This window comes from Pseudophryne corroboree, chromosome 2 (genome assembly GCF_028390025.1).
Source record: "Pseudophryne corroboree isolate aPseCor3 chromosome 2, aPseCor3.hap2, whole genome shotgun sequence".
Taxonomy (NCBI): Eukaryota; Metazoa; Chordata; class Amphibia; order Anura; family Myobatrachidae; genus Pseudophryne; species Pseudophryne corroboree.
The window spans coordinates 60,908,816-60,923,315 of record NC_086445.1 but is presented as its reverse complement, the minus strand read 5'-3'; the positions used below and the strand labels follow the sequence as shown (position 1 = coordinate 60,923,315).

Sequence of the window (14,500 nt, the reverse complement as noted above, 5' to 3'; positions counted from 1 at the left end):
CGCCAATTATCTGAACAAGTATGTATGGCAATCCAAAAATATTTGATGATACAATAGCACATAAAAACTAAAATGTATTGTAAAAGTACAACAAAAATAGAAACCCAACATAAATACACTGCTCAAAAAAATAAAGGGAAAACTAAAATAACACATCCTAGATCTGAATGAATGAAATATTCTTATTAAATACTTTGTTCTTTACATAGTTGAATGTGCTGACAACAAAATCACACAAAAATTATCAATGGAAATCAAATTTATTAACCCATGGAGGTCTGGATTTGGAGTCACCCTCAAAATTAAAGTGGAAAAACACACTACAGGCTGATCCAACTTTGATGTAATGTCCTTAAAACAAGTCAAAATGAGGCTCAGTAGTGTCTGTGGTCTCCTCGTGCTTGTATGACCTCCTTACAACGCCTGGGCATGCTCCTGATGAGGTGGCGGATGGTCTCCTGAGGGATCTCCTCCAAGACCTGGACTAAAGCATCCGCCAACTCCTGGACAGTCTGTGGTGCAACGTGGCATTGGTGGATGGAGCGAGACATGATGTCCCAGATGTGCTCAATTGGATTCAGGTCTGGGGAACGGGCGGGCCAGTCCATAGCATCAATGCCTTCGTCTTGCAGGAACTGCTGACACACTCCAGCCACATGAGGTCTAGCATTGTCTAGCATTAGGAGGAACCCAGGGCCAACCGCACCAGCATATGGTCTCACAAGGGGTCTGAGGATCTCATCTCGGGAACCTAATGGCAGTCAGGCTACCTCTGGCGAGCACATGGAGGGCTGTGCGGCCCCCCAAAGAAATGCCATCTCACACCATTACTGACCCACTGCCAAACCGGTCATGTTGGAGAATGTTGCAGGCAGCAGAACGTTCTCCTTGGCGTCTCCAGACTCAGTCACGTCTGTCACATGTGCTCAGTGAGAACCTGCTTTCATCTGTGAAGAGCACAGGGCGTCAGTGGCGAATTTGCCAATCTTGGTGTTCTCTGGTAAATGCCAAACGTCCTGTCCGGTGTTGGGCTGTAAGCACAACCCCCACCTTTGGGCGTCGGGCCCTCATACCACCCTCATGGAGTCTGTTTCTGATCTTTTGAGTAGACACATGCACATTTGTGGCTTGCTGGAGGTCATTTTGCAGGGCTCTGGCAGTGCTCCTCCTGTTCCTCCTTGCACAAAGGCGGAGGTAGCGGTCCTGCTGCTGGGTTGTTGCCCTCCTATGGCCTCCTCCACGTCCCCTGATGTACTGGCCTGTCTCCTGGTAGCGCCTCCATGCTTTGGACATTACGCTGACACACACAGCAAACCTTCTTGCCACAGCTCGCATTGATGTGCCATCCTGGATGAGCTGCACTACCTGAGCCACTTGTGTGGGTTGTAGGGAGGTCATACAGTCACGTGGAGGCCACAGACACTACTGAGCCTCATTTTGACTTGTTTTAAGGACATTACATCAAAGTTGGATCAGCCTGTAGTGTGTTTTCCACTTTAATTTTGAGGGCGACTCCAAATCCAGACCTCCATGGGTTAATAAATTTGATTTCAATTGATAATTTTTGTGTGATTTTGTTGTCAGCACATTCAACTATGTAAAGAACAAAGTATTTAATAAGAATATTTCATTAATTCAGATCTAGGATGTGTTATTTTAGTGTTCCCTTTATTTTTTTGAGCAGTGTAGTTGAAATACATGTCTAGTCATCTGGAAAAACAAAAAGTATCATCTTAACAGGATGCGGTTAAGTTGCCGGCAGTCGGAATCCCGACATCCGTCAGAATGTCAATGCCGGGTTCCTGACAGCCGGCATAAGTGTAGCGGACGGATTATCCCTGTCCTAATTAGCAAAGATAATTGGCGTCCTGCTGTTTTTGGAATTGGGCTGTGTTTGGCTGATCTGACATTTAACCCATCAATTCGCTTGGAATTGGTGATTTTTATATATGGTGTTTAATGTGATCATCTCCCTGGCACGATAACAGAAAGTAAATGCAATGCCTACTACTTCCCTCCCCAGCAGCTAAAACAGGAAACCGGGATTAACGGCAACTTTTTGTATTTTAGCCGAGCTAAGTGAGATGAGTAGGAACCAGTCAAAGAGGCGCTCCGTGAACAGTATCAACAAAGACCTTTTTATTCCTCCAGAGCTGTTCGGTGTCATGGAAGTGCCGGATGAAGCCGACGAAGATCTAAAGCCAAACAAGGTGGAAGCTAACCAGAGGTACCAAATTTATATCCGGTACATACAGCGCTTTATCAGTGCTCTTTAGAGATAAATGGTCGGTGGGCAAGTCACTCAGCTGCAAAAGGCTTTCATTTCTCTACGTACTTTATGTATTAACATACATTGGGGTACATTTACTAAGGTGGGAGTTTTTTTCGAACTGGTGATGTTGCTCATAGCAACCAGTCAGATTCTACTTAATATTTACCTAGCTACTTCTAGAAGATAATCGAATCTGATGGCTGCCGTGGGCAACATCAGTTCTAAAAAAAAAAAAAAACTCCCACCTTCGTAAATTTACCCCGATTGTATCTGCCATGTTATTTGGTCTGATTAAAAGAACTTTACGGCTCATTTATTAATTTATTAATGTGTGTAAGGGTGGCCAGTGTTCAAGGGTTCTATTTACTAAGCATTGGAGAGAAATAAAGTACCAGCCAGTAAGCTGTCATTTTTCAAATACAGCCTGTAACAGTTAGGAGCTGATTGGCTGGTACTTTTATCTCCATTCACTTTATCTCTCTCCAAGGCTTAGTAAATAGTCCCCAAAGTTTTTTTTCCTTTCAGTTTTTGCCCAACACATATGAAAAGCTGCCAGCGGTAACTTATGCATGCGCTTATTTGTATCGCTACAGTAAAGTTTTCTTGTTACTGCTGGGCTAGGTGAACCAGCATTACTCAGCTGACCTGGCGATATGGTGTAAAATTGTGACACTAAGGGATTTAAAAAAATAAATAAATAAAAGCGAACTGTACAAAATGTAGATTAAAATATTAAAGAGGTCATGGAAATCTGATCTAGACATAGACTCCAACAGACGTGACGTTAGGGCGCCATTCTATGTCCATAAATCCTGTATGTCCAGAATTGATGTGCCGCATGTCGGAAGTCAATGTGCCAAAGATCCAGACTGTTTGAGGAAAACAAAAAATTAGGGTCCACATTGGGAAACCAGGAAGTTTCCAAAGTATCTCCAACGTGATTGGACTTGAGGGTGAAGATAAAAGTGATGACTAACCGTGGCAATGGGTTTTGGTTCCCCTGTTGTCCTGATTTGGATTATGGACACTGTGTTATTGGTAAACACTGTCCTCCCATGAATAAGCCCCACACTAAGCTTACGCAAGCCATAGGACATGGGTCTGTTTACTGGTTATGTTTGTTTTAGATGCCTTATGAAAGCTCTACATGCTCCATCTTACTACCCCTCAGACAATGCAGTTCCAAACACATCTTTGTCAGGCAGGATGAGGATTTACAGACTTTGCTGTTTTAGCAATTGACCGTTTGCTTAAAAGCCTTGATCAGCTTCTCTCTCTTTATAGCTGGAAAGCAATCAATACTGCTATTATCAGAGTGGGTATACCACATCAAGTGCCTAAGCTCTCCGTAATGCTAGGAGGATAGAAAATACACATACTGTATATATGGGTGCCTGGAGCGGGGAATCCTTTAACGCTGTAATTGCAGCTGGTTTAGTCTTTGCTTTTATGGCCTAAAATGTCCTAATGTCAATTTTTTTATCTCGATTAGTTCAAAAAGAGTGAGCTTCATCCCTAGCGATAAAGACAAGGACATCTTGAAGAATGGCCTGTCGTCACCTGCCAAGGTAAGCCCGTTTCTTACAGACTAATCTGCTCAAATACATCTTTTTCTCTTACGTCCTAGATGAATCTGGGGACTCCGTAAGGACCATGGGGTATAGACGGGCTCCGCAGGAGACATGGGCACTATAAAGAACTTTTATGATGGGTGTGCACTGGCTCCTCCCTCTATGCCCCTCCTCCAGACCTCAGTTAGATCCTGTGCCCAGAGGAGATTGGGTGCATTACAGGGGAGCTCTCCTGAGTTTCTCTGAAAAATAATTTTGTTAGGTTTTTTATTTTCAGGGAGCACTGCTGGCAACAGGCTCCCTGCATCGTGGGACTGAGGAGAGAGAAGCAGACCTACTTAAGTGATAGGCTCTGCTTCTTAGGCTACTGGACACCATTAGCTCCAGAGGGGTCTCCCCTCGCCGTTCGTCCCAGAGCCGCGCCGCCGTCGTCCTCACAGAGCTGGAAGATAGAAGCCGGGTGAGTATAAGAAGAAAGAAGACTTCTTAGGCGGCAGAATACTTCAGATCTTCCCTGAGGTAAGCCGCTACAAGACACACTAGCAGGCACTGATGGGTGCAGGGCGGCACCCTGGGCAGCAATAAAAACCTCTCAATCTGGCATTTATAAGTTTACGGGCTGCGGAGGCAGTTATTATATAAATCCCCCGCCAGTTTTTATACTTTGAGCGGGACCGAAGCCCGCCGCTGGAGGGGGCGGAGCTTGGTCCCTCAGCACTAACAAGCGCCATTTTCTCCACAGAGATCTGCAGAGAAGCTGGCTCCCCGGTCTCTCCCCTGCTGAACACGGTGACACAGGGCTGAAAAGAGGGGGGGGGGGGGGGGGGGGGCTCTTGTAAGGCGCAATGAGTGTATTACACAGTAAATTATATATATATATATATATATATATATATATATATATATATATAGAAGCGCTGTATCTGGGAAATTGTTTCCAGTGTCAGTTGGCGCTGGGTGTGTGCTGGCATACTCTCTCTCTGTCTCTCCAAAGGGCCTTTTTGGGGAACTGTCTCCTTATAACTATATCCCTGTGTGTGTGGGGGTGTCGGTACGAGTGTGTCGGCATGTCTGATGCGGAAGGCTCAGCTAAGGAGGAGGTGGAGCAGATGATTGTGGTGTCTCCATCGGCAACGCCGACTCATGATTGGATGGACATGTGGAATGCTTTAAATGCAAATGTGACCTTATTACATAAGAGACTGGACAAAGCAGAGTCCAGGGAAAAAGCAGAGAGTCAATCCGCGGCTTCGACTGGGTCTCAGGGCCCTTCTGGGTCTCAAAAACGTTCCCTATCACAAATAGCAGACACCGATACCGACACGGATTCTGACTCCAGTGTCGACTACGATGATGCGAGGTTACACCCAAGGGTGGCCAAAAGTATTCATTATATGATTATTGCAATAATAGATGTTTTGCATATCACAGATGACCCCTCTGTCCCTGACACGAGGGTGCGCATGTATAAGGAAAAGAAACCTGAGGTAACCTTTCCCCCATCTCATGAGCTGAACGAGTTATTTGAAAAAGCTTGGGAAACTCCAGATAAAAAACTGCAGATTCCCAAAAGGATTCTTATGGCGTATCCTTTCCCTGCACAGGACAGGGTACGTTGGGAATCCTCACCCAGGGTGGACAAGGCTTTAACGCGCCTGTCCAAGAAGGTGGTGCTACCGTCTCCGGACACGGCAGCCCTCAAGGATCCTGCTGATCGCAGACAGGAAACTACTTTAAAATCTATTTATGCACATACGGGTGCTTTACTCAGACCGGCAATAGCATCGGCATGGGTGTGTAGTGCGGTTGCAGCTTGGACAGATACCTTGTCAGCTGATCTTGATACCCTAGACAGGGATACCATTTTATTGACCTTAGGTCACATTAAAGGCGCAGTCTTATATATGAGGGACGCTCAAAGAGACGTTGGGCTGCTAGGTTCGAGAGCCAACGCCATGGCGATTTCTGCTAGGCGAGCGCTGTGGACCCGCCAATGGACGGGTGACGCAGACTCAAAGAAGCATATGGAGGTTTTACCTTACAAGGGTGAGGTTTTATTTGGGGAAGGTCTCGCGGACCTGGTTTCCACAGCTACCGCGGGTAAATCTACCTTTTTGCCTTTTGTTCCCCCACAGCAAAAGAAAACTCCACAATATCAGATGCAATCCTTTCGATCGCATAAGTCCAGAAGAGGTCGGGGCTCATCCTTCCTCGCCAGAGGTAAGGGTAGAGGGAAAAGAACGCCTGCTTCGGCTAGTTCCCAGGAGCAGAAGTCCTCCCTGGCTTCTACTAAATCCACCTCATGACGCTGGGGCTCCACTGAGGGAGTCCGCACCGGTGGGGGCACGTCTTCGACTCTTCAGCCAGGTCTGGGTTCTGTCAGACGTGGATCTTTGGGCGATGGAAATTGTATCCCAAGGCTACAAACTGGAATTCGAAGAGGTGCCCCCTCGCCGATTTTTCAAGTCGGCCTTGCCAGCTTCTCCCCCAGAGAGGGAAGTAGTGTTAGCTGCAATTCAAAAGCTGTGTCAACAGCAAGTGATTGTCAAGGTTCCCCTAGTCCAATAGGGGAAAGGGTACTATTCAACCCTGTTCGTGGTCCCGAAGCCGGATGGTTTGGTCAGACCCATTTTAAATCTAAAATCCCTAAACCTGTACTTGAAAAAGTTCAAATTCAAGATGGAATCGCTCCGGGCTGTGATCTCCAGTCGGGAAGGGGGGATTTTATGGTGTCACTCGACATAAAGGATGCATACCTTCATGTCCCCATATATCCTCCTCATCAGGCGTACCTGAGATTCGCTGTACAGGACTGTCATTACCAGTTTCAGACGTTGCCGTTTGGGCTTTCTACGGCCCCGAGGATTTTCACCAAGGTGATGGCGGAGATGATGGTGCTCCTGCGCAGGCAGGGAGTCACAATTATCCCATACTTGGACGATCTCCTGATAAAAGCGAGATCGAGAGATCAATTGCAGAAGAGCGTGTCGCTCTCCCTGAGAGTGCTACAACAACACGGTTGGATTCTCAATCTGCCAAAGTCACAATTGATTCCAACGACTCGACTATCATACCTAGGCATGATTCTGGACACGGAAGAGAAGAGGGTTTTTCTCCCGATGGAAAAAGCCCAAGACCTCCAGAACATGGTCAGAGACCTGCTAAAACCAAAAAGAGTGTCTGTTCATCAATGCACTCGAGTTCTGGGGAAAATGGTGGCAGCCTTCGAGGCCATCCCATTCGGCAGGTTTCATGCAAGGACATTTCAGTGGGACCTTCTGGACAAGTGGTCCGGGTCCCATCTACAAATACATCCGAAGTTAAGCCTGTCCCCCAGGGCCAGGGTGTCTCTCCTGTGGTGGCTGCTGAGTGCTCACCTTCTAGAGGGTCGCAGGTTCGGCATTCAAGACTGGGTTCTGGTGACCACGGACGCGAGCCTCCGAGGATGGGGAGCAGTCACACAAGGAAGAAATTTTCAGAAACTATGGTCAAGCCAGGAGGCTTGTCTACACATCAACGTACTGGAATTGAGGGCCATGTACAGCGGCCTACGACAAGCGGGGAATCTTCTTCGCGACCTACCGGTTCTGATTCAATCAGACAACGTTACAGCCGTGGCTCATGTAAACCGCCAAGGCGGGACAAGGAGCAGAGTGGCAATGGCGGAAGCCACCAGGATTCTTCGCTGGGCGGAGAACCACGTAAGCGCTCTGTCAGCGGTCTTCATTCCGGGAGTGGACAACTGGGAAGCAGACTTCCTCAGCAGACACGATCTCCATCCAGGAGAGTGGGGACCTCATCAAGAAGTTTTTGCAGAGATAACAAGTCTTTGGGGAATTCCTCAAATAGACATGATGGCGTCACGCCTCAACAAGAAGCTTCTGAGGTTTTGTGCCAGGTCAAGGGACCCTCAGGCAGTAGCAGTGGACGCCCTGGTGACACCATGGGTGTTTCAGTCGGTCTGTGTGTTCCCTCCTCTTCCTTTCATCTCAAAAATATTGAGAATCATAAGATGAAAAAGAGTGCAGACAATACTCATTGTTCCAGATTGGCCTGGTACTCAGATCTTCAGGAAATGCTCACAGAAGATCCGTGGCCTCTTCCTCTCAGGGAGGACCTGTTACAGCAGGGGCCCTGCGTGTTCCAAGACTTACCGCGGCTACGTTTGACGGCATGGCGGTTGAACACCGAATCCTAGCTGGGAAAGGTATTCCGGAGGAAGTCATCCCTACTCTGATAAAGGCTAGGAAGGAGGTGACGGCGAAACATTATCACCGTATCTGGAGGAAGTATGAAGCCAAGAATGCTACTACGGAAGATTTCCATCTGGGCCGTTTTCTCCACTTTCTACATACAGAAGTGGATATGGGCCTGAAGTTAGGCTCCATTAAGGTACAGATTTCGGCCCTATCTATATTCTTTCAGAAGGAATTGGCTTCTCTCCCAGAAGTCCAGACTTTTGTGAAGGGAGTGCTGCACATCCAGCCTCCTTTTGTGCCCCCAGTGGCACCGTGGGACCTTAACGTGGTGTTAAGGTTCCTAAAATCTCACTGGTTTGAACCTCTTCAAACGGTTGAATTAAAATTTCTCACTTGGAAGGTGGTCATGTTATTGGCCTTGGCATCTGCAAGGCGGGTGTCCGAATTGGCGGCCTGGTCTCACAAGAGCCCCTATTTGATTTTCCATGTGGATAGAGCAGAGTTGAGGACTCGTGCTCAATTTTTGCCTAAGGTGGTTTCTTCATTTCATATGAACCAGCCTATTGTGGTGCCTGTGGCTACGGGTGACTTGGAGGACTCCAAGTCCCTGGATGTAGTCAGGGCCTTAAAAATTTATGTAGTCAGGACGGCTAGGGTTAGGAAAACAGAGGCTCTGTTTGTCCTGTATGCAGCCAACAAGGTTGGCGCTCCTGCTTCTAAGCAGACTATTGCTCGCTGGATCTGTAACACGATTCAGCAGGCTCATTCTACGCCTGGATTGCCGTTACCAAATTCGGTAAAGGCCCATTCCACTAGGAAGGTGGGCTCTTCTTGGGCGGCTGCCCGAGGCGTCTCTGCATTACAGCTTTGCCGAGCAGCTACTTGGTCGGGTTCAAACACTTTTGCAAAATTCTACAAGTTTGATACACTGGCTGATGAGGACCTCGCGTTTGCTCAATCGGTGCTGCAGAGTCGTCCGCACTCTCCCGCCCGGTTTGGAGCTTTGGTATAAACCCCATGGTCCTTACGGAGTCCCCAGCATCCTCTAGGACGTAAGAGAAAATAAGATTTTAAACCTACCGGTAAATCTTTTTCTCCTAGTTCGTAGAGGATGCTGGGCGCCCGTCCCAGTGCGGATTAAATCTGCAAGACTTGTATATAGTAGTTGCTTACATAAGGGATATGTTACAGTTGAGATCGGTCTTTGACTGATACTGTTTTTGTTCATACAGTTAATTGGTTGCATATATTCCAGGTTATATGGTGTGGTTGGTGTGGGCTGGTATGAATCTTGCCCTTAGATTAACAAAATCCTTTCCTCATATTGTCCATCTCCTCTGGGCACAGTTTCTCTAACTGAGGTCTGGAGGAGGGGCATAGAGGGAGGAGCCAGTGCACACCCATACTAAAAGTTCTTTATAGTGCCCATGTCTCCTGCGGATCCCGTCTATACCCCATGGTCCTTACGGAGTCCCCAGCATCCTCTACGGACTAGGAGAAAAAGACTTACCGGTAGGTTTAAAATCTTATTATTTCTTTACTGCCTACCAACATAGCAACTTTGCCCGTTTCTCAAGACCCCCTCAGCCTCCTGATATGCTGACTTCAAATCTTTGGGGCCTAGAAAACTTTGCAATTTGACATTTTAAGAGGCAAAACTTGTTTGTTCCTTTTATTATTACCAGAAGTTATTTTATGTTATGGAACCTGACTGGATTTTGTGTGTTCAATATGAGAGGTAGCAAAAAAGAAAATACAAATTTTTTATTTTATTTTTTATTTATTTTTTGTTCTTTTAGCAAAGAAAAAATCCATTCAATTCAGAAGGTTTAGAAGACGTGACAGGCCTTGGCAGCGACACAACAGATTCAAAGCCCCAAGATGTCCAAGTGAACGGGCAACCGGAAGCGAAGCCTGGTAGGAAAACGCTCCTGGTCTTACAACCCCGTTATTCAAAAAAAAAATGTTTTGGTTTTCTAAAAAATAAAATAAAAAAATCTACTCTAACATGCAGGGTCCTCGCTGCAGAGCATTCATGCTTATAGGGGGAGATTTATCAAAGCTTGGAGAGAGATACAGTGGAGATGGCTAAAGTACCAACCACTCCGCTCCTAACTGCCATGTTACAGGTTGATGACCGTTAGGAGCTGATTGTCTGGTATTTTGAGGCAGGTGTACTAAGTCTTGGAGGGTGACATAGTGGAGAGAGAGAGAGCCAATCGGCTCCAGTCATTTTTCAAACACAGCCTGTAACATGGCAGTTAAGAGCTGATTGGCTGGTACTTTATCTCTCTTCACTTTATCACTCTCCGAGGCTTATTACATCTCCCCCTTAATCTCTCTCCAATGTTTGATAAATATCCCACATAGTTTGATGTGTAATCTCCTCAGATTGATGTAAGAGCTGGGTGGGGTACAGTAGAGGTCCAGCCCTCTGTGTTGCCAGGGGCACAACTCACGCCAGCCGTCGTGGACCCTTGTTGCAGAGAATTAGTGTCCACAGCAAGGAGTCCGGAGGGAAGCTCATAGTGCTGGACTCTCATTAATAACTTTACAGTGCCAGTGGGACCAAGGAAGATACGAAAAATGGGGAAAGGGTATTGGAAGTATCTGCCCTTACAGTACCTTCTGTATTCCCATTGTCCTGCTCATTCCTCGAATACTCTGAAAGAGGAACAGTATGTACTTCCACCACAGTATACGGGTGTCTTGTCTGCTACCCCAAACATTAAGCCACTTAAGATGAGGTTGTCACCAGCAATGGGGGTATACTAACTGTTTAGAGCACTGACATACATTATTAAGGATGGTAAGATGGGCAATACTCTAGTGATGGGACAGATCTAGAACATCACATGGTCAGGCTCCTGGCTGTAACGCATGGTGGCCAGCGATGAACAAGGTACATGGATAAGGATGGGGGTTCAGGCAATTCATTTTGTAAAAATACCAAACTGTTATGACCGTGGGTGAAGGAGACTACTTATAATGGAAGCCTGGTTTTCCATGACCTAGCCAATTAATGGTTTAGTTTCTTGGACAGATGGTTATATTTCCGAAGATCCATCAATGTAATTTATGCAGTTCCTTTTTAGTATATAGAAATTGTTGATGACCTTTATCCCATTGCGTAGATAAAGGTCCTTTATCCCATCACGTAGAGGCAACTAGAAATGACAGAGCCCTGATAGGGTAAAATGCGTGGTGCACTCACTGGCAATGCGTACGTGATATGTTCCGCTTGGGTTGTTACCAGAGACGGTTGAGATGGACATTGTTGAGCCTTATAGTAAACGTGCTTTTGTGCACACCTTTAAATGCTTCCCTAGCGCTACTTGTTTTATATTTGGTTCATCAAGTGTGGTGTCATAGGGTGGGCTGGCCAATGGGGGCAGGATTAGTTTGTTCAGATAAAAAAAAATTTTATTACTTGATATGTTAGAAAAGGTAAAACAGACTAAAAATGTTAGCGTTGCACAATGGTGGGAGTGACAAATTGGTGCTATATATGGTACCTCGGTGTTAGCTGGTACCTCAGTGTTATCTGTTTTTTTTTCGGAACTGTCAGTGGAAGTCCATAGAGATCAGTGCAGAGTGTGTTTGTATACTTATTGCAAAAAACCTAATTGAAAAAAGTATTTTGTGTGACCTCTTCTGATACTGTATTTCAAATGTAAATTTGTTTGGTTGTACATGTTTATAGTTGCAAGTGATCTACATTCAGCAGTTTTATGTTAAGGGCCATTCCTGTTTCCCACTTTTTTTAAACTGAAAAACGGAGCTTACACACTCCCTTCACGCTTACACACCGCACGCTGACCCGCGTCGACCCGGCAATATGCCAGGTCGATACCGGGTTATTTGTGTGGTGTGAAAGGGATATTATTGGGAACAGATACTTTTTTGCGTCGCTCTTTTACTGCATTGGGCAAAAAACAAACAAGGAGGCTTCTTGCTGCAACGCGTTTTACCAAAGGGCTGTATGATACTTTATGGGCTTTTCAGAAATGGACGCAGCTGTGCGTCTGTACGCAGCATTGGCGTCTATCTGGTCTGTGCGTGCGCACCGGCCGCGACTCTTTTCCTTGCAACCGCATCCTGGAAGGATGCAGTCCCAAGTTGATTGACAGCGGCGGGCACTCAGAGGGCAGCGTTTTGCGGGTTTGGTGCGAGCGTTTTCGGGGTGGCTGCAGCCGCTCCGATTAAAAAAAAATGGTGGCAGACCCCCCTACCAGCGCAGCCAGGCAGGGGTTGACCTTAGATCGATGTGTTTGCAATTAAATTGCCACACATGCTGGGCGGCCTTGCCCTGTGCTGGGCGACCCCAAGCGTGTGAAGAGACGTATGCAGATCTTGCTGTGGATTCAATGGTCTGCGTCCATCTCTGAATGGGTGCGGTATGGAAGGTCGACCACACTTAGGTCGACAGTGTCTAGATCGACCAACATTGATCGACAGGGATTCTAGGTTGACATGTTCTAGGTCGACAAGTCAAAAGGTCGACATGGTTTTTTTTGGGAGGGGAATTGTCATTTTCTCTGTACAGTGACTGGGAACCCCAATTAGTGTTCCTCTCGCTTGGCTCGCTTCGCTTGCCATGCTTCGGGCAAGGTGCCTCGCTGCTCTCGCCACAGGTTACTGTTCCCAATCGTAGTCCACATGGATTAAGTATGAAAAAGTACAAAGAAAAAAATTGTGAAAAGCTCATGTTGACCTTTTGACATCTAGACCTAGAGACCCTGTCGACCTAGTTACTGTCGACCAATAGTGGTTGACCCTAGACATTGTCGACCTAGAGACTGGATACCTCTCTGAATAACCTCCCTTGAACGGGTTTTGTGAGGGGAAATGAGCAGGAGTACCGACGAGAAGCTGCAGTAATGGACGCACTGCTCCTAATTGGAACCATTTTTAAAATGGGGAATGAAAATGTTCACTCTAGGCCTGACCTTGACTTGCATGAATGCAGACGCATCTAGCAAGTGTTGGCAAACTGCGCTTGCACAGACGCCTATCTGGAGCATGGGGTAGGCGTAAGTGCCGACACACTGCTGATACAAAAAAGTGGGGCACTGCGATGCGTACGCATGAAGACATACATATAGTCGCATTATCATTGCGTTTGAACCCATATGCATTGAGAATGTGACTGCATGCGAATCTGGGTGCATCTCTATTTGTGTGGTAGTACAGCTTTAAAAATAATAAAAGTCCTATTTTCCATGGAACCATTTTGTCATACAGTATGTGTTTAAACTAGAGATGAGAGGGTTCGGTTCTCCGAGAACAGGAACCCTACCGAACTTTGCCTTCCGAGTCCAGATCCGAGCCAGGCTCGGATTTTCCCTCTTCATTCAGAAACCTGAACGCGGCAAAACGTTGTCATCCTGCTGTCGGATTCTCGCGGGATTTGGATTCAATATAAGGAGCCGCGCGTCCCCGCCATTTTCACTCCTGTCTCGGAGAGTGTATAGAGAGGACGTGTCCTCAGTGTTCAGTGTCTGTGTGTTGGGGCGGAAAAGTGGGGTGGCAAGTGTTGTGCTACTCAGTCTAGTCCAGTGTAGTCACTCAGTGTATTGTGCTGCATCAGTCCAGGCAGTCACAGTGTTGGTGTTCTCTGCTGCCATATATCCAGTGTAGCTGTAAAGTGGTGCTGTGTTGTGCAGACCAGTCCAGTGTAGTCAGTGTATTGTGCTGCATCAGTCCAGCCAGTCACAGTGTTGGTGTTCTCTGCTGCCATATATCCAGTGTAGCTGTATAAAGTGGTGCTGTGCTGTGTTGTGCAGACTAGTGGTAGTGTCCTGTGTCATCAGTAATTCCAGTGACTATATACGCTGCTGCTATATGTCCACTGCTGCAGTATAACAATTATAACAACCTGTTGTGCTGCATCAGACCAGTGGTAGTGTCCTGTGTCATCAGTAATTCCAGTGATGATATACGCTGCTGCTATATGTCCACTGCTGCCGTATAATAATAATAACAACAACAACAACAACAAGTCCCTTACAGTGTTGCTGTGTTGTGCTGCATCAGACCAGTGGTAGTGTCTTGGCCATCAGTCATTCCAGTCATTCCTGTGCCGCATATTGTTTTATATAACTCCAAAAAAATAGTGAACAAAAATTTGGAGGATAAAATAGGGAAAGATCAAGAACCACTTCCTCCTAGTGCTGAAGCTGCTGCCACTAGCCATGACATAGACGATGAAATGCCATCAACGTCGTCTGCCAAGGCTGATGCCCAATGTGATGGTAGAGGGCATGTAAAATCAAAAAAGCCAAAGTTCAGAAAAAAGACCCAAAAAAGAAATTTAAAAGGTCTGAGGAGAAACGTAAACTTGCCAATATGCCGTTTACGACACGGAGTGGCAAGGAACGGCTGAGGCCCTGGCCTATGTTCATGACAAGTGGTTCAGCTTCACATGACGATGGAAGCCCTCATAACTGAGGCCTTAA

At 46.5% G+C, this 14,500-nt stretch overlaps 1 protein-coding gene across 1 annotated transcript in view; it reads left to right on the top strand.

The window, feature by feature from the left end:
* The window catches only part of SYTL2 (synaptotagmin like 2), a 194,809-nt gene that overhangs the window by 91,767 nt on the left and 88,542 nt on the right, over nt 1-14,500 (top strand). The window contains exons 4-6 of the mRNA XM_063950649.1: nt 2,071-2,227; nt 3,765-3,840; nt 9,842-9,959. Coding sequence (XP_063806719.1) covers nt 2,071-2,227; nt 3,765-3,840; nt 9,842-9,959 — 351 coding nt within the window. The remainder of the gene's footprint in view (nt 1-2,070; nt 2,228-3,764; nt 3,841-9,841; nt 9,960-14,500) is intronic.